Source organism: Natator depressus, chromosome 6 (assembly GCF_965152275.1).
Source record: "Natator depressus isolate rNatDep1 chromosome 6, rNatDep2.hap1, whole genome shotgun sequence".
Taxonomy (NCBI): domain Eukaryota; kingdom Metazoa; phylum Chordata; order Testudines; family Cheloniidae; genus Natator; species Natator depressus.
Genome location: NC_134239.1, coordinates 111,788,612 through 111,808,548, shown reverse-complemented (window position 1 = coordinate 111,808,548; position 19,937 = coordinate 111,788,612). Strand labels below are relative to the sequence as shown.

At 46.8% G+C, this 19,937-nt stretch overlaps 2 protein-coding genes across 11 annotated transcripts in view; one reads left to right on the top strand and one right to left on the bottom strand.

The window, feature by feature from the left end:
• The window catches only part of LOC141989520 (kinesin light chain 1), a 121,010-nt gene extending 113,018 nt beyond the window's left edge, over nucleotides 1-7,992 (bottom strand). For 2 of the 7 annotated variants that reach the window (XM_074956313.1, XM_074956314.1), the window contains exons 1-2: nucleotides 3,525-3,719; nucleotides 1,112-1,175 (exon numbers count right to left, since the gene is read on the bottom strand). In XM_074956313.1, coding sequence (XP_074812414.1) covers nucleotides 1,112-1,127 — 16 coding nt within the window. In that variant the 5' untranslated portion in view covers nucleotides 1,128-1,175; nucleotides 3,525-3,719. Of the gene's footprint in view, nucleotides 1-1,111; nucleotides 1,176-3,524; nucleotides 3,723-7,400; nucleotides 7,535-7,889 lie in introns of those variants that run through there. The other 5 variants (XM_074956320.1, XM_074956316.1, XM_074956312.1 and 2 more) reach the window with 5 other exon arrangements.
• A 78-nt stretch (nucleotides 7,993-8,070) lies between these two features.
• Nucleotides 8,071-16,552, top strand: BAG5 (BAG cochaperone 5). 4 transcript variants are annotated; one of them, XM_074956323.1, is made up of 2 exons: nucleotides 8,071-8,297; nucleotides 11,984-16,552. In XM_074956323.1, the coding sequence occupies exon 2, from the start codon at nucleotides 12,012-12,014 to the stop codon at nucleotides 13,362-13,364; it is 1,353 nt and encodes a 450-aa protein (XP_074812424.1). In that variant the 5' UTR covers nucleotides 8,071-8,297; nucleotides 11,984-12,011; the 3' UTR covers nucleotides 13,365-16,552. The 4 variants fall into 4 exon arrangements, with proteins under 4 accessions (XP_074812424.1, XP_074812423.1, XP_074812422.1 ...); XM_074956322.1 differs by having other exon boundaries at nucleotides 8,071-8,430; nucleotides 11,989-16,552; XM_074956321.1 differs by having other exon boundaries at nucleotides 8,071-8,430.
• Nucleotides 16,553-19,937: the final 3,385 nt, after the last annotated feature.

The following is a 19,937-nucleotide window of genomic DNA, read 5'->3' as shown; positions in this document are numbered from 1 at the left end:
ATCCCAGGGGTGGGCAAACTTTATGGCCCGAGGGCCACATCGGGGTTGTGAAACGGTATGGAGGGCCGGGTAGGGAAGGCTGTGCCTCTGCAAACAGCCTGGCTCCCGCCCCCTATCCGTCCCCTCCCACTTCCCACCCCCTGACTGCCCCCCTCAGAACCCCCAACCCATCCAACCTCCCCAACCCCCCCACTCCTTGTCCCCTTACTGCCCCCACCCAGGACTCCCTGCCCCTAACCACCCCCGCCAGGACCCCACCCCCTATCCAAACTCCCCTGCTCCCTGTCCCCTGACCCCTATCCACACCCCCGGCCCCTGACAAGCCCCTCAACCCATCCAACCCCCCCGGCCACTCCTTGTCCCCTGACCACCCCCTCCTAGGACCCCCATCCCTAACTGCCCCCCCAGGACCCCACCTGTGATCCAACGCACCCGCTCCCTGTCATCCCCCCCAGGAACCCCCCGACCCCCAATCCAACCCCCCCTGCTCCCTGACTGCCCGCCCCCGAACCGCCACCTCATCCAACCGCCCCCTAACCCCGACTACCCTCCAACACCTCCTGCCCCTTATCCAACCCCCAGACCCCCTTCCATGCTGCTCAGAACAGCAGGACAGTCTTATTGGAAAGCCTGGGAGGTGGGCGGGCGCAAGCCGCACTGCCCACACGGCTGCAGGGGAGGGGCAGGGGGCTAGCCTCCCCAGCCGGGAGCTCAGGGGATGGGCAGGACAGTTCCACAGGCCGTAGTTTGCCCACCTCTGCTCTAGCCTCACAGCATACCCCCACCCCTGGGGAATGGTAGAGGGCAATGATAGGAGGAGCTATACAACAGCAGGTCCTCTGACCCCACAGGCACCACTGTGCAAAGAGCTACTGTAGAGATGAGCGGTCTACCACACCCCTGCACAGCCTTTCAAACCCTGACAAACCCTGCCTTGTTGTGCTACAGAACTGCATTGGCAGTACTGCCAAGTGATGCTCTGCATGAAGGCCGTGGCAGGATTTGCTCTTAAGTTTTTTTTAGGAGAGTTTAATTTATCCAGTGAAAACTTAAAGCTAACCAGAACCCTCCCTTTCAGAAAGCATTTTAAGTTTTAAAAACAATCACTAACCTGTTTCATCTTTCATTTCCAGACCTTTAGCCTTCAGTCTTGAGTAAACGAATTCTTCTTTTCCCTAAAATACATTTATTATAATTAAATATATTTAATTCTTGAAGTCAGCTATCTTACTGATCAATAGTTTCAAGAATCTGAGCAATATTTATAAACCAGATAATGACTACAGTGTTTTCTACTTAAACCAATAATCAGTTAACTGGATCCTCTTCAGGAAACAATCATTTAGACCCAATCCTGTAAACTCTTAAGAATGTATAATTTTATTCATGAAAACAGTCCCACTGAAGTAAGCACTACTCATTGAGTAAAGGTATGCATATGCTTACGTGTTTTCAGGATCAGGACCTTACATTGTAAGTTTTAAATAAGGCAACATATCAGCTTTTGAGGTCTTCCTGCCTTATGCACAATACGGCTGAATTCACAGAAAGATCTTAAGCCTTTTAAAATAAATTCATAGTTACTTAACAGAATTTTAAAAATTGGTTGCTTTTATTTTAGTTTAAAAAAAATGTCTTCTACCTTTTTAAAAAACAAACAAACAAAAAAGAAAGAAATAGTTTTCATCACAGCTGGAGGTGGATAGAGGAGTTGGTCCTCTCCGAACCTAGAATTCAACATATTCTACCCATGTAAGAAAAAAAAAATTGAGGGACCAGGAGTGAAATGCACTGCTTGTAACCATTATTTAAAAACACATCAACAGGACAGTAAAGTTGGTGAGGGGAGATATGCAGTGGTGAGCTGGAGCTGGTTCGCACCAGTTCACTAGAACCAGTTGTTAAATTTAGAAGCCCTTTTAGAACCAGTTGTCCCGCGGAGACAACCGGTTCTAAAAGGGCTTCTAAATTTAACTGGCCAAAAGTGGCGCCTTAGGTGCCGACTCCGTGGGTGCTCCAGGGCTGGAGCACCCACGGGAAAAATTTGATGGGCGCAGAGCACCCACCAGCAGCTCCCCGCCCCGCCCCCACTTTCTCCTCCTCCCCTGAATGCACTGCCCCACTCTGCTTCTCCACCCTCCCCCAGCTTCCTGCGAATCAGCTGTTTGCGCAGGAAGCCAGGGGGCTGAGAAGCAAGCGGCAGCGGCAGCTTCACTCTCAGGCCCAGGGAGGCGAAGGCAGAGCGGAGGTGAGCTGGGGCAGGAGGGCGTGAGGAGGGCCGCCCGCGCCGCAGCATGTAACCTGGAGGGGGGGCGGGAGGTGTGCAGGGGAACCGCTCCCCGCCCCAGCTCACCTCCGCCTCCCTGGGCCTGAGCACAAAGCCACCGCTTGCTTCTCAGCCCTCCCAGGCTTCCCGCGCGAACAGCTGATTTGCGGGAAGCCGGGGGTGGAGAAGCAGAGCAGGGCGGCGCGTTCAGGGGAGGAGGCGGAGCAGAGGTGAGGTGAGCTGAGGCCGGGCACGGAGCTGCCGGTGGGGGCTCTGCACCCACCAAATTTTTCCCGTGGGTGCTCCAGCCCCAGAGCACTCACGGAGTCAGCGCCTAAGGCGTCACTTTTGATGTGATCAGTGGGGGGAGCAGCTGCTCCCCCCCAGCTACACTCCCCTGCCCCTAGGAGCCAGAGGGACCTGCCAGATGCTTCCTGGGAGCTGTCCCAGGTAAGCACCGCCGGGACTCCCCACCTCGCCCCCTGGCAGGTCCCTCTGGCTCTTAGGGGCGGGGTGGGCAGCCACTACGGTGGCCCACGAGACCCTCCTGCCCAGTTCTGGGGGCAGTCAGGGGACAGGGGAGGGGGGTGGATGGGAGGTCTGGGGGTGGGCCACAACCTCCTCGTGGGGTGAGGAGGGAACCAGTTGTTAAGATTTTGGCAGCTTATCACTGGAGATATGTCCCTCATTTCCCCCTCAGTAATTGCATCTATGCCACTGGAGTTAGAACAGTAGCTCAGTTTTCAGTAACCAGCTTTAATCTCACATTCCAGATCCTCCAGAAAAGAGGATAGTCACAACCGTGTATTTTTAATGTAAAAAATAAGCAGCAAAAAGTTTGGAGAATCTCTTTACTGTTGCTTGAGGATGTATAAAGTACACACACTTTTTAGCTTTGCAGCTCATCGTTATTTGCACTCCTCAGTATTGATAAGCCTATTTAATGGCAAAAAAAGAAAGCTCTACTATTATATTAAAATCAGCTATAAAATCAGTTTAAAGCAAGGGATAAATAATTTCAAAACCACACATTTACTAATAGTTTATAAAGGTAAAATAATAAGTTGTAGTGCTCTCAGGTATTCTGAATAGCTATATAATACAAAATGATCATGGTTCAATGTCACTATACAATGCAATTGTGAAAAATCTTTCATGTAGCCGAACAGAATCATGTTTTCTATCAGCTGCTAATGCTGCAAATTCTTAAGGAAACTCAGCACCACCAAGTGGCTTAGTACCTCATCTACATGCTCACCTTTCTGAATGACACATTCTGGTTTGCCCAGAATTGTTGGTTCCAAACTTGAGTTTCCTGTCTAAATTCCCTAAGTCTTCGTCCCAGTGGCGATTCATTTTTAGGAATATGAAACACTATTGGTCGGAGATTTGAATGTCTGTCAGGAGGACCAATCCAATCATTGCAAGAATGTGCTGGAGGGCAGAAACTTGAAACCTAAAAAAACAAAAAACCATTTTTAAACAAAGTTTGCATAGTGTTTCTTAGAAAAATATAATAAAATGTTTCACACAGCTGAGTCTAACCTTCAAACACAATAATGAAAACATAGAAGTTGTGAGAGTTCAGGTTAGCTTGATTTAAGTTTACATCAGTAATTCACTTTTACGATATATTTATCAATCTGTCAGAGAGGCACAAGTGATTGGGATACAATCACAGACACAGACTAAAGAAACCCTTAGATCACACTTTCACTTCATGTCATGGATCTTCTGTCTTGTTAATATATTAGATGGTACATAGTAGATTATTAGGTACAGGCCTCGTATATATTTTCATTTGCAGTTTTCCTTGCAGTTTATTCTTTGCTTGTGTATGCCTGTAAGAGTGCACAAAGGAGGTACTAACCAGTGGTTTGTTGAGGGCAGAGTAGGGAGAACTCCGGACTACTAACATTCTGTTAATGACTCACTTTTTGAGTTTGGACAAGTAACCTACCTTCTCTGTACCACAGTTTCCCAATCTACAAAATCAGGGTGACATTTATTTATGTCAGAGAAGCATTCTGAAGTATGTAAAGCACTCTAAGATGAAAGGCAAGGCACTATAGAAATATAAATTATTGTATGCAACCAGCATTTTTAAAGTTAAGCTTTAAAAGGGACAAAGTTATTAAACACCACCACATTCTTATTTCTGCATTTATAATTAATCTTAGTTGTATCTCATAGGCAGGTAAACTAGCGCCCATACGTGGTTCACACTGCATGAATACCCTCACTGATTGCTGTGGGACTATGCACAGTGCAAAGTTAAGTGCATGTATAAATATTTACAAGATTGGGTCCCTAATCTGATGTTCTTTAGTTAGAGAGCTGAGTGAACAGGTAACCCCTGCACCGTGCTTAGAAAAAAAATTCTAAATACAGGTCTTGTGGAATCAACATTTAGAACTTCACTAATTTTGCTATACTGAGGAAATTCAGATTGTGTAAAGATTCTCAAACTCTAGCCTCTACTTGTATGATAATGTAGTAATTAACAGTCTAGACTTGGACTACAATATAAATAGGCTTGGAAGGATTAGATATTTACTGGTAAATGTCAGTAAATATTGCTTTTACCATATACGCACAAACCAGTACAAAAATATTTCCATCAATAATTGAAATTTACAGATAAGCAAAGTAAGAAAAATGTTACTTGAGAATGTATTACAGCTTGATTTAAGGATATTTACTTTGTCTATTTTCACAGAATCATAGAAACATAGGGCTGGAAGGGACCTCAAAGTAATCTATTCCAGCCCCTTGAACTGAGGCAGGACTAACCATTATCTAGACCAGCAGTTCTCAAACTGTGGGTCAGGACCCCATTTTAATGGGGTCGCCAAGGCTGGCTTAGATTTGCTGGGGCCCAGAGCCAAAGCCTGAGCCCCACCACCCCAGGCCAAAGCCCAAACCCAAGGGCTTCCGCCCTGAGCATTAGGGGTCAAGTTACAGGCCCTCTGCCTGGGGCTGAAGCCCTTGGGCTTTGTCTTTGCCCCCCTCTCCCGGCCCAGGCCAGTGGGGTATAACAGCCATCAAACCCCCAGTTGCGGGGTTTGGCAGCGAAGTTTTTACTATTATTATGCCCCATGCAGGTTCCAGGGCAGCTGAGGAGGCACATACTGCCTCCTCAGCTGCCCCAAAACCTGCATGGGATATATCAAAGGTGTCTTCTACAGCAGTGGTTTTCAAACTTTTTTTCTGTTGACCCAGTTGAAGAAAATTGTTGATGCCTGCGACCCAACAGAGCTGGGGATGAGGGGTTTGGGGTGTGGGAGGGGGCTCAGGGCTGGGGCAGAGGGTTGGGGCACAGGGGTGAGGGCTGCAGGGTGGGGTCAGGAATGAGGGGGCTCTGGGCTGGGGGTCGGCGTTTGGGAGGGGGTCAGGGCCCTGGGCCGGGGTGGAGCGGAGGATGATGGGATTGGAGTGCAGGAAGGGGCTCTGCCGGGGGGGGCTCAGATCTGGAGAAGAGACGTGGGGTTGGGGCACGGGCTTACCTCTGGCGGCTCCTGGTCAGCAGTGCTGCTAGGGTTCAGAGGCAGGCTTCCCGCCTGTCCTGACACAGTGGACAGCGCTGTGCCACAGAAGCAACCAGTAGGTCCAGCTTCTACGCAGAGGCGCACAAGCGGCTCCAGGCGGCTCTTGCCTGCAGGCACTGCCCCCACCCCCCAGCTCCCATTGGTGGGTGCAGACCCCCTGCCTATGAGCCAGACCTGCTCCTGGCCGCTTTTGGGGTCTAGCGCGGTGTCAGAACAGGTAGGCACTACTAGTTTTTACTGTCCGGCCACCAGGATTCCTGGGTGCTGAGCAAGGCGACCCAGTGCCTTGCATTTTGGGTTGTGACCCGAACTTTGAAAACGACTGTTCTACAGGTGCTTTTCCCCTGGGCAGGTCAGGTCTGGGGAGGGGAGGCCCGGTTGTGGCCAATCTTGGGCTCCGCCCAGCAGGGGAAGGCTCGGCACAGGGCTTCAGCCAGCCCAGCCAGGGCTCCTCCTGGCAGGTGGGGAGGGGGGCTTGTAGCTCTGGTCATGGGGGGGGGGGCCGCACACAAGGATCTTAGGGCTCCACTGGCCACAGGGAGGGCATGGGCAGAAGGGGCGGAGCTGGGGGCTAGCCTGGGGTGGGGGACGGGTCTCCACTCACCGCCCATGGGCTTTGGCTTTGACCTTGCTGCCGCATCTAGGCCAGCAGAGCTCGGGTGGGCTCCGGCTTCAGTCCCCTTGCGGGTGTGGTGTCGTAATTTTTGTTGTCAGAAGAGGGTCACAATGCAACGAATTTTGAGAACCCCAATCTAGACCATCCCTGTGTTTGTCTAACCTGTTCTCAAAAAACCAACAAGCAGCATTCTACAACCTCATTTGGAAGCCTATTCCAGTACTTAACTAATCTCATAGTTAGAAAGTTTTTCCTAATATCTAACGTAAATCTGCCTTGCTACAGATTAAATAGACTGCTTCTTGGCCTACCTTCAGTAGACAGAGAGAACAATTGATCACCACCCTTTTTATAACAGTTCTTAACATAATTTGAAGACTGTTATTTTGACATGATGTTGACAATTTGTGTTTTAATAGTAATAAAGGTTTAATTTTTTGAATCTCAGCATCTACTATCATTACATTATTGTTGTTGGACTCCCCCCCCCGCCATTTAATTTCCTGCAACTCTGAAAATTTAAATAGATAAAAAGAGAAAAAAAAATGTTTAAAAATAATCAATATTATCCATCAAAATTATATATTAAAAAAAGTTGAATTCTAACCAGCCTAAATATAAAACAGGTATGTATAATAGTTCTCAAGACCCGCTAGATTTTTTTAAACCCAAATAACACTAACACTTGAATTTAGGTAGTTTGTATGAAAAAAAATCTCCAAATATTAATCCCCACATCAGCCCAAGAGGCAGGTAATTATCATCCTTGGAGAAAACAAGGCACAGAAGAGCAACATAACTTGCCAAGGCCATAAAAGAAATCAATCAGAAGCAGCAGCAGAGGGTCTGATTCCAAATCACTTGCTGGCTCCGCCAGACCTTACTGTTTCCTAAGCAACACATGTACTTATTTGCTAATCCAGAACCACATACAATTAAAAAGCGGCTAATGAGATTTTACGAGACTTGCCGTGACCCTTGGAAAATGTTTCGTTTCTTGAGAAGTGCGGTCCAAATACTACCGACTGTTTTACAAAAATCTCTTCAAACAGTTAACAGGAAATGCAAGTAAAATCCTCTCAGGAGTTAATTAGGTGCTGGCAGAGAGGGAGAAGCCCTGTTCAGGCTCTAGCAGACTCCCTGCTCCCCCCGACGGGAACAAAGCGCACCAGTCCTGACACCCAGCGCCCGGCTGCACCCAGCAGGGGTCTCAAACCTGTACCCAAAACCATGGGGCTCTACGCAGGTCCAGCGGTCCCTGTCTGGAGCCTGAGGCAGGGGTGGAGTCCACCCTCCCGGAAGCGGGCTACAGAGTTCTGGCGCCCCGCTCTGCCTCTGGACCCCCCCACTCAGCAACACAACCCCGGCGGGGGCGGGCTCGCTCTCCCTCCCAACACGGAGCCGGGCTCCCAGCGGAGACCTTCCCCGCCGTCACCCTGCGCCCCCTCTGGCGGTTTACCCGGCTCTCCGGCTCGTGCCCCCTCCCCGCGGCCAGGAGCCCCGCGCCGCCGCCGGCTCGGGAGAAGCAGCGGCGCGCCCTGGTCCACGCGCGCAGGCCGGCTCTCCGCGCGGCCGCCGCCATCGCGCCCCTCCCCTCCCCTCCCCGCTGGCGGCGGCTTTACGGCCATGTCGCAAGGAGAAGGGCCGTCCAAAACTTCTCCCTGCGGTGCGGCAGGCGGCGCAGCTCCGGCCTCTGGGCGGCAGCAGCGGGGGATAGAGCGTCTCGATCGGTCTCTCGGCTACGCAGCTCGGGCTGCCCTTCACTCCCTCCCCGCTGCGGCCCCCGCCTCGTGAGGGCGGTGACGGGGGTCCTCGGGTTAGCCGCCGTTTGGCCTGCGGGCTGCTGACAGCCGCCGGCGGCCCGCAGGTGAGAGGCCGGCGGGGAGGGGGGGGGACACACTCTGTAGCCGGCCCGCGTTCTGTGTGCGGGAGAACAGCGTCTGCTGAGCCGCGTGAGGGGGCGGACATCGCGGGGCAGAGCAGAGCAGGGGCTGCCTGAGGTGAGAAGTCGGAGACCCGGGCTGTCTGGAGAGTGGGGGAAGCGGATGACAAGGGGGCTGGGCTGCCGCTGGGGGGGCGTGGAGGAGGGGGGCTGGTAGGGAAGGGGGCCTGGGCGGTGGGGGGGCGTGGAGGAGGGAGGGTGGTAAGGAAGGGGGCCTGGGCGGTGGGGGGGCGTGGAGGAGGGGAGCTGGTAAGGAAGGGGGCCTGGGCGGTGGGGGGGTGGGGCTGGTAGGGAAAGGGTTCCGGGTTGCTGGGGGGGACTGAGAAGAGGGGGAGGTGGGGTCTCCACGGCGGGGACTCGCAGCCACCTGTGGCCCCGGGGCCGGGCTCTCGCTCGCTGCCGTCCCCGCTAAGGGGGAGCCGGCTCTGGGCCCGGGCACTCGCTCTCCGTTTCCCCCGGGGCGCCCCCATTGTGAAGTCATCACCTGCCGGCGGCGGGGTGGCGCGGCGCGGCCCGGCGTATCCCGGCCCCTCCTGCAGGGATGTAGCGAGTCCGGGCTCCGGGGGGATCGAGGCCTGCTCCAGGGGACTGTCTTCCCCCAAGGCTGCTGGCTGGGGTAGGCGCTATGTGGTCATCCCGGTGTGTTGGGACTAGGGGCCATCTCACACACACACACCCCCAATAGAGGGGTCGCCGTGCTGGCTGGGGATGGTTATGGATGCTGCTTGAGGACAGGTGGCGCTGGAAGGGCGGGGGAGGATGAAGAGTGAAAGTGATTAGTGAAGGGCTGCCGGGGGTGGGGTGGAGCGGGGCGTGAAGGGCACTGAATGAGGCAGGAGAGGGGTGCCAGGGCCAGGTGGGCGCAGGTGAAGGGCAGGGGAGGTGGAGGGAGGGATGGGGGTGAAGGGCGCTGGGTGTGGTAGAAACAGGTGTAGATTGTCAGGGTAGGTGGCTGTGCGTTAAGGGCACCGGATGGTGGAGGAGGCTGGTGAGGCTTGCTGGTGGTAGATAGATGTAGGTAAAAGGTTAACAATGTTGGTTGTCTCAATAGTTTATAATCCCTGTTCTGAATAATGCAAATGATTGGGAAGGGTGTATTTATTTACCAGTGGAGGGGCGGGTATAAATATTGCACTAAAAGATTAAGGATTGGAAATTGTCTCCTTAATTGTCTTCATTACTGAAGGAACCAATTTGTTCTGCATTGCTTGTAATCGTTACAGCTGAGGAAGTGAACAAAGACTTCTATCGGTGTAAATTCAAAAGTGCATATTAGGGCTGTCGATTAATCGCATTTAACTCATGCTATTAACTCAAATTAATCACAATTAATTGCAGTTTTAATTGCACTGTTAATAGCACACCGATTGAAAATTATTAAATATTTTGGATGTTTTCTGCATTTTCAAATGTATTGATTTCAATAACAACACAGAATACAAAGTGTACACTGCTTACTTATTAGATTACAAATATTTGCACTGTTAAAATGATAAAAGAAACTGTATTTTTCAATTCACCTCATACAAGTACTGTAGTGCAATTTCTTTAGCCTTAAAATGCAACTTACAAATGTGGAATTTTTTTTTTTTTTTTTTTTTTGGTTACATAAGTGCACCAGGGGTGAAAGTAATTTTGCAGGGTGGTTTGCAGGGTGGCCGGGGTCCTGGGCAAGGTGGGAGGGCGGCTCTGGGCCCCCAGAAGGGGCAAGGCCTTGAGCAGAAGGGGCGGGGCTGGGGCCAGACTCCCCCAGCCAGTGTTGCCTGGCCCACACCAGCTGGGGTTCCAGCGGTGATTTAAAGGGCGTGGGGCTCTGGCCGCTGCTGCTTTAATGTTGGCTGTGTACTGGCCCATACTGGCAGCCGCTTTCTTACTGGTACACTGTACCGGCCCTTACTGGCTTACTTTCACCTCTAAACTGCACTCAAAAACAAAACAATTTTGCTTCCCACTTCTTATGTACAATGTCACCAGAAAGTGAGAACAGGCGTTCGCATGGGACTTTTGTAGCCAGCGTTGCAAGGTATTTACATGCCAGATATGCTAAACATTCATATGCCCCTTCATGCTTTGGCCACCATTCCAGAGGATATGCTTCCATGCTGACGACGCTTGTTTAGGTTTTTTTTTTTTTTTTTTTAAATGAGTTAATTAAATTTGACTGAACTCCTTGGGGGAGAATTGTATGTCTCCGGCTCTATTTTACCCGCATTCTGCTATATATTTCATGTTATAGTAATCTCAGGTGATGACTCAGCACACGTGTTCATTTTAAGAACACTTTCGCTGCGGATTTGGCAAAACGCAAAGAAGGTACTAATGTGTGATTTCCAAAGATAACTACAGCACTTGACCCAAGATTTAAGAATCTGAAGTGCCTTTCAAAATTTGAGAGGGATGAGGTGTGGAGCATGTTTTCAGAAGTCTTAAAAGAGCAACACTCTGATGCGGAAACTACAGAACCCAAACCACCAAAAAAGAAAATCAACCTTCTACTGGTGGCATCTGACTCAGATGATGAAAATGAACATGCATCAGTCCGGACTGCTTTGAATTGTTATTGAGCGGAACCTGTCATCAGAATGGACACACGTGCCCTGGAATGGTGTTGAAGCATGAAGGGAAATATGAACCTTTAGCGCATCTGGCATGTAAATATCTTGCAACCCCTGCTACAACAGTGCTATGTGAACACCTGTTCTCACTTTCAAATAAAACTGTGAACAAGAAGCGGGCAGCATTATCTCCTGCAAATGTAAACAAACTTGTCTGAGTGATTGGCTGAACAAGAAATAGGACTGAGTGGACTTGTAGGCTCTAAAGTTTTCTATTTTGTTTTTGAATGCAGGTTTTTTTGTACATAATTCTACATTTGTAAATTCAACTTTCATGAGAAAGAGATTGCACTACAGTACTTGTATTAGGTGAATTGAAAAATACTGTTTTGTTTTTTACAGTGAAAATATTTGTATTAAAAATAAAGTGAGCACTGTACACTTTGAATTCTGTTATAATTGAAATCAATATATTTGAAAATGTAGAAAACATCAAAATATTTAAATAAATAGTATTCTATTATTTAAGAATGCGATTAATTTTTTTAATTGTAAAAAGAAAAGGAGTACTTGTGGCACCTTAGAGACTAACAAATTTATTTGAGCATAAGCTTTCGTGAGCTACAGCTTATGCTCAAATAAATTTGTTAGTCTCTAAGGTGCCACAAGTACTCCTTTTCTTTTTGCAGATACAGACTAACACGGCTGCTACTCTGAAACCTTTTTTAATTGTGCGATTAATTGCGATTAATTTTTTTAATTGCTTGACAGCCTTAGTGCTTATCATTTAATAGGAAGAAGCTTGCAGACAACATTAGAAATAGATGCACAAAAGAACAGGGAAAGACTGTATGTTTTGAAGTTAAGTGGTTCACTCCTTCTTTTTTTTTTTTTAAACTTACACCAGCAAATAAAGTCTCGGTGGCTTTTTAGGTCAAATTAGTTTATTAAAGTGACTTGAGGCTTTATAAAAGTTGTTAAAGGTAGTATTATGAAATATGTAAGTCAGCGTCTGACATAATTTTGTCATAGTTCTTATTCTTGCTTTATTTGTAGCTCAGTTGGAACTGGAGGAAATAAGATAATGGATATGGGTAACCAACACCCTTCCATCAAAAGGCTGCAAGAAATACAGAAAGAAGTCAGAGATATTGAACAGCAGGTGGTGATTTTCAGTGGCCTGTCTACTGACAGGGATTACAAGAAACTGGAGAGGACTCTGACTAAACAGCTTTTTGAAATAGATTCTGTAGATACTGAAGGAAAAGGGGACATTCAGCAAGTGAGAAAACGCGCAGCCCAGGAAACAGAGAGACTACTCAAGGAATTGGAGCAGAATGCAAACCATCCACACAGACTGGAAATAGAGGCCATATATAAGGAAGCTCAATCATTGGTGGAACGTGAGATCACACCTTTTTATAAAGGTGGCAACTGTATAACTGATGAATTTGAAGAGGGTATTCAGGATATCATATTGAGACTCACTCAAGTGAAAACTGGAGGAAAAATCTCGTTACGGAAAGCAAGATATCGCACTCTGACAAAAGTGTGTGCAGTTCAAGAGATTATAGAAAGCTGTATAAAGCAGCAACCTTCCCTGCCACTCTCCAGTGATGCACATCCTTCAGTCTCAAAAATTAACTCTGTTATGTGTGATGTGAACAAGGCTAGGGGAACTCTTATTGCAGTCTTAATGGGAGTAAATAACAATGAGACTTGCAGGCATTTATCCTGTGTGCTTACAGGTCTGATTGCAGATTTGGATGCTTTGGATGTTTGTGGTCATACAGAAATAAGAAATTACAGAAAGGAAGTGGTGGAAGAGATCAATAAATTACAGAAATATCTGGATTTGGAGGAGGAAGCAGACTCTGCTCATGCTTATGACTTGGCACAAAATCAATCCATTCTAAAAATAGAAGAGATCCGCAAAAAAATGAAAGAAGTTCATTCTTTACTTTTCAGAGCAGAAAATGCTTCTGATTTGTACTTGGGATGCAAGGCAGAACTGCAAGGTTTAATTGCCCACTTGGATGAAGTGAGTCCAGGAAAGAACCCGTGTATCAGAGAAGCCAGGAGAAGAGCAGTAATAGAAGTGCAAACTCTTATAACATATATTGATTTAAAGGAAGCACTTGAAAAAAGACAAATGTATGGTGAACAAACTGTTGTGGAACACCAATCCCATAAGGCAGTCTGGAGTATTCTTGGACACTTGTCTCAGATTCAGAGGGAAGTGCTCTCTTTTGATGGAAACAGAACTGATAAGAACTACATGAGACTAGAAGAGCTCCTCACTAAGCAACTTTTGGCACTTGATGCTGTTGATCCACAAGGAGATGAGCGATCTAAAGTTGCCAGAAAGCAGGCAGTAAAGCTTGCACAGAATATTCTTTACTATCTAGACATGAAAACAGATGAGTGGGAGTACTAGAAAAGCAGTGGCCTCATGTTAGATATTGCTTTCTTTTTTGCACTTTATGTAGACTGATAGTTCCCATGAGCCGCACATGATTAAAAGTTGTGTTTTTATATTCCCTCGGGTTGTGGAGATTGTGTAAATAGTTGGCTTGACTATATGGCAGCTATCCCACACTTTCACCCACTTGCCATGGCAATTGTCAGTACACCATTTTTTCAATTTTGGTCACCATGTTATGTGGGAGATATGGCTTTCTTGAGGAACTGTATAAGTATCAGAGTCTAATATTTGGTCAAACTGTTTTTTTAAAGAAACCTAATGCAAAAGTCAGAGAATGCACATTTCTCAAAGATGCAGGAATTTCCTTAAAATACAGTACTGGAAAAACTATGAAAAGAAGACTGGGAATTTAAGATTATTGGCCAAATGCAAGGTTAGATCCATCAACTTTACAGCAGCATGGACATACTTTTAATGTGTTATTCTAATCAAAAGATTAAATACAAAAAACTGTTGGCTATTCATTTCTGTGTTTGATTTGGTTCCATCCATTTCACCTTATTGCGTTTTTGGTTTTACAATGTAGCAGTATTATAATACATGTTGGAAATTAACATTTACTTACATAATGACTGGTTGTGTCCATTTTCTGGTGGTACTGGACATCTAGGAAAGAGTCCCTCAAATTCAGGCTGTCATCTTATTAGAAGGTAGCTATGAGACTTGAAAGACAGGAAAACTATAGCATTAGATAAGTGTGAGGTTTTTTTACTGCCATCCATAAATCCCTGAAAACTGCACTGGATTATCTTTAATTGCCATTTAGATGTATTTTAACTCAGTTATTGGATCTGGATTTGATGGGTCTTCTCAGCAACCTGTGAGAACGGAAATCACTTTAAAATGACTTAAGTCAGTGGGTACTTCTGATTTAACCTTGTAAATATAGTTAGTCACAAAATTGTTCATAATTTACATGTCACATTTCATACTGGTCATATGTGATCTCAGACATAAGACTCAGAAAAGGCTTGCTTATGGTGTGAAGTCTCTTCCTTCAACTCACAAGCAGTTAGGTTAGTTCTGCAGCTTGTTAAATAAACCTGATCCTATTTCTGCATGCACTTTCCTCTTCCTTTGTGAATATAGGAATTTAGTAGCCAATATAAGTCATACCAAAAGTGTGCTACTGTAGAAATATCCTACAGAATGCTACACTAAATGGAATAATGGGTCAAAAATGTGTTTAAAAAATAGCTGTTTTCCCACATAGCTCCTTTCATGTTAGATTTATAAATTACTGCTTTGTAGTGGTTTATTTATTTGCAAAATTTTAACAAATGTAAATCATTTCAGATATTTTATATTTTAAATACACATTAATTAGAGAAAACAAAATATTTTTTGTGAGACAAGTGCCTTTTAATAACACCTTAAAGTTACACCACCTTAGATAGATACAGGAACTTTTTGTCTAATGGCAGCATGATGCATTTATAGTCATCACTACCAACTGGATTTTTCTGTTTACAATTCAGCTATAATATGTATCAAATTAAATAAAGTGATCTATTAGGGTTCAGCTGTGATTAGATGTTTGAGAGTGGAACTTGGACTCAGGAAATTTGGGTTCTGTTTCCAACTCCCCACACAGTGACTTGCTTAGTGACCGTGTGCAAGACAACCAGCGCCTCTGATTGGAAGAAAGGGATAATAATAGTTACTCACCTTTATAAAGTGCTTTGAAATCTCTGGATGAAACAAGCTATGTAATTTCAAAGTATGATTATTTTGATTCACTGAATTTTTGTTCTACTGTTGACTTCTTTGCAAATCATTTGTCAAGGAATTTTTTTTTAAATTAACTATAGTTAAGTCATAGCCCAGTACGGAGGATGCGTTCTTCGGATGCTTCTCCCTATTTTTTGAGTTCATGTGGGGCCTTACCTGTACCCATCTCTTCCCTTTATTTTATTTTTTAATCAGATCTTCTTGGAATTACAGTTTAACTTATCTACTTTTGCATTTCTTATTCTGTTGGCTAAAACAAATTGATTATTAATGGTGTTACACATCTGAATTATTTTGCTAATGTTTACAAAGATCATTTCAAACTTTTTGCTAAGTACTTAAATTGTAGTCATAACTTCTAATATACACTTGCAACTTTCATGACGTAACAATTGGATAATGCTTATTATATTTAAGTTTAATTACTATGATAATTGTTACTGTCTGGTCTCTTCAACGGTTAGATGTACAGCCATTGTTTAAAAAAATCAAAGCATTCATATTCCTCTGTAGGTCATGTGAAGCTTTCAACATTTCTAAATTTTTTCTGTAAAGGTGAAGAAAATAGTTTATATTTTTTTTATTTAAGATTTGCTTATTTCAGCTTTTGTGAAAGGTTGATTCTTTAAAAAGGCAAAAGCATCAGATGGATTGAAAAATGATTAACTCAATAGATTCCAGTACCAACATATTGTGTGATCTTAGCTTTTTGCATTTTTAACAGTCTTCTGCTCATGAGTTAAATGTGCAGCATTTAAGATTTGTGGAAATCCTTATCTGGTGCAGTATTTGTAAGCAGTTTGTGCATGGATAGTAAACTAAATAAGCCAAACCAAAAAAGTATGGTGCATGGATTTTAGAGAATCCTGTGTCTGTGCTGCAGAATGTAATTTATTTGTTTTGTATACAAGGTGGCTGGGGAACACACTTGCTTTCTGGTAAGTAACTATCCAGCAAGATGTAAAAGGACCAACTCACAAAAAGCCTACATTTATTAGTAAGTGGAATGTAAAGGCTTTGGTGCATGCTGTGCTGTTACATCTTAGCAAAAGAAATGAATGGATGTATTTTTTGTTATGTTTTGAGAAAGTTGTAAATCATGATACTTGTTTGCCGATTATATTGATTTATGAGCAAGTTTGATCTGAAGTATCCCAGTGTCGATTTTGTGGTAACCCACAGCCATTTTCCCCCCTCCTTCTTTGCAGTTTAGTGGAGTTTTTTTTGTTTGTTTGTTTTGGGTTTTTTTTGAAGTATGCTTAATGGAAAAGTTTGTAACTAATGATTGTACGTAAATCTTCTTTAAAATGTATATATCCAAATTTATCTGTATGCATTATACGGCCTTGGTATAAATTCAAAGTTAAATATTGTTTTGTTGTATCCTTAATTATTAATAAAATATTTTGCTGCAGTGTACTTGCTGTTGACTTTTATGTTCTATCCTATTGCCTTTCCTTAAATTTTTGAATGTTAATTATCAGAATGTAACTGATTTCCCTGACAGGAAACTCTGAGTTTTTATTAAAGAAAAGGAAGCAAGTTTGTGTTATCTTTATTTTCCTAAAAAACCACAGTAAAGAAACTAAATTTTCTGTAGGATTCATTCATCTCCGTTTTAAATCTTGCTTCTTCAGTCTGCTGTATACGCAGACTGTGCACCAAAATAATTAAATCAATTTTAATTTGCGCTTTATTTCAGTGCAAACCTGTCCATGGATTCTCTTATTTTTGGTTCTCTTTTGATTGTATAATCTGTTATTACCTTATAAAAGACAATCAGTCTTTCCACATAGGTGTCACTGTGAACAACTCAATAAAAACCACAGTCAAGCATAAAATGGTGGTTTTAAAAATAGTATGATGTATTTAAATAATACTGAAATAATCATTGTATATCTTAATGGTATGCTTCCACCCAAAATATTGTTCAGTTTTAATTATCCTCTCTTAACCCCCGCCCAAAACCTACCAGTAGAAAAAAGGAGGCCCACAGATGGGTGGTGAAAATTTTTAACAGCATAGAAAGACCTCGCGCGAACTGGTTGTTAAATTTTGAAGCAGTTTTAGAACCGGTTGTTAACCCTCTTCCTTGCAGGGGGCGCTGAGGCTTTGATGGGCTCCGGCCGGGAAGTGATGTAATTCCTCCTCCGGCCGCCGGGGGCGCTGCACTGCGGGAGCCACGTGAGCTGCTGCCTGGCCCTGGGCACAAACCCTGTTACTGCTGCTGCTCCCCTGGCCCAGGGGCTGCCGCTGCTGCCTGGTGGGTCCCCGGCTGCTCTGCTGGGCCTGGGCTGCGTCCTGCTGCTCGGGCTGCTCCAAGCCACTCTCCCCGTGAGCACCCACCACCCTGCCCGCAGCCAGCCCCCATCTCCAGCCACCCCCTGCCCAGCCTCCAGCCATCCCCGCACCTCCTGCCCGCAGCCAGCCCCCAGCCATCCCCGCACCTCCTGCCCGCAGCCAGCCCCTGCCGCACCCCCTGCCCTGCCCGCACTAGCCCCTGTCTCCAGCCAGCCCTGCACCCCCCTGCCCTGCCTGCAGCCAGCCCCTACCCTGTCTCCAGCCAGCCCCACACACCCTTGCCTCCAGCCAACCCTGCACCCTCCTGTCTCCAGCCAGCTCCGTACCCCCTGCCCTGCCTGCAGCCAGCCCTGCACCCCCTGCCTTCAGCTAGCCCTGTCCCATGCCCCTGTCTGCAGCTGGCCCTACGTCCACTGGTGCCCTGCAGTTCCCAGGGCAGTAACCCAGCACACCTGCTTCAATGAGGGGGGCAGGGAGAAGCTGGGACCCACACGTGCACACCCTAGGGTGACCAGACAGCAAGTGTGAAAAATCAGGACAGGGAGTGGGGGGGTAATAGGAACCTATATAAGAAAAAGACCCCAAAATCGGGACTGTCCCTATAAAATCGGCACATCTGGTCACCCTAGCACACCCCCAGGGAGTGGTGGGGACCCACACATGTGAAACGGAGCTCATTTCTAGTTCAGACCCATCTTTTTAAAAAAGAACTTTAGGCAGGATCAACATACATCCGTATTTTCCCAGACAGGTCAGGCTTTTTGATTCTTCAATCGCTGACCGGGAGGAATTTTTAAATTTCTAAAACTGCTTCAAAATTTAACAACCAGTTCGCGCGAGGTCTTTCTATGCTGTTAAAAATTTTCACCACCCATCTGTGGGCCTCCTTTTTTCTACTGGTAGGTTTTGGGGGGGGTTTTAAGAGAGGATAATTAAAACTGAACAATATTTTGGGTGGAAGCATACCATTAAGATATACAATGATTATTTCAGTATTATTTAAAAACATCATACTATTTTTAAAACCACCATTTTATGCTTGACTGTGGTTTTTATTGAGTTGTTCACAGTGACACCTATGTGGAAAGACTGATTGTCTTTTAAAAATTCCTCACGGGAAAATACAGACGTATGGTAACCCCAGTGATGAGCTGCCAAAATCTTAACAACGGGTTCCCTCCTCACCCCACAAGGGGGTTGTTGCCCACCCCGCCCCCTGGGACTCCTGCCCCATCCAACCCCCCTGCATTCCTTGACCACCCCCCCCCCCCAGGACCCCTGCCCCATCCACCTCCCTCCCCTGTCCCCTGACTGCCCCCAGAACAGGGCAGGAGGATCTCGTGGGCCACTGTAGTGGGTGCCCACCCCGCCCCTAAGAGCCAGAGGCGCCTGCCGGAGGGAGAGGTGGGGAGTCCCGGCAGTGCTTACCTGGGGCAGCTCCCAGGAAGCATCCGGCAGATCCCTCTGGCTCCTAGGGGTGGGGGAGCGTAGCTGAGGGGGAGCGATTGCTCCCCCCACAGATCACATCAAAAGTGGCACCTTAGGCTGCCATGCAGGGAGGAGGCCCGGCTAGACCATGTGACTGAGCAGAGCCAACAAACCCTGGCAAAAATCTGGGGGTGGGGGACACGTGACCCCATGTACCCCACCCAGCCATTGCCTCTGCTTGCCCAGCTGGGTGGGGTGAGGAAGGGACTTGGGGCTTCAGCCCCGCAGGGCACGCCTGCCAGTGCATGGGGCTTCAGCCCCGCAGGGTGCCCTGGGCCCTAGCAGGCACCTCTTGTGGGGCTGAAGCCCTGAGCCCCAGAAGGTGCCTTCCACGTGGCTGAAGCCCTGAGCCCCAGCAGGGGCGCTCCAGCTCTCGAACTTCTGAAGATTGTTGGATGCAGCTCAGAGGGTCAGTAATTTTGGCCACCCCGGCCTATGGCATAGTTACTGTACCTATCCCTGAAGCATCTTGCAATGGTAATTAGAGACAAGATCTTGAACAAGATGGGCCACTAGTTCAGGAGTCTCAAACACGTGCGGCCCGTGGAGTTATTTCCAGCGGCCCGCCATAGGCGCCGACTCCACCGGCAGCCAAGCTCCCGCCCCCTCTCCTCCCCCTTCCCCGAATGCGCCACGTCCCTGCTCCTCTGTCTACCTCCCAGCGCTTCCCACTGCCAAACAGCTGTTTGGCAGCACTTAGGACTTTCCAGGAGGGAGGGGGGAGGAGGTGGAGAAGCAGGGCTGGGGTGGGGCTTTGGAGAAGGGGTTGGAATAAGGGCAGGGAGGGGGCGGAGTTGGAACAGGGACTTTGGGGAAGGGGTTGGAATGGGGGTGGGAAGAGGTGCGGAAGGGGCAGGGCTTCATGGAAGGGGTGGAGTGGGGGCAGGCTTTAACAGAAGTAATTCTAAAAGTAAATGCATGTTTTGTCGTTTGAGTGAGGTGCCTTACTGAGTGTTTATATTTTATTAAAACCCCTCTTTGCGTTACAGTTTTTAAAAAGTTAAT

Excerpts from the sequence above, each read along its gene's own strand:
- BAG5 (XM_074956323.1), top strand. The coding sequence starts at position 12,012 with ATGGATATGGGTAACCAACACCCTTCCATCAAAAGGCTGCAAGAAATA.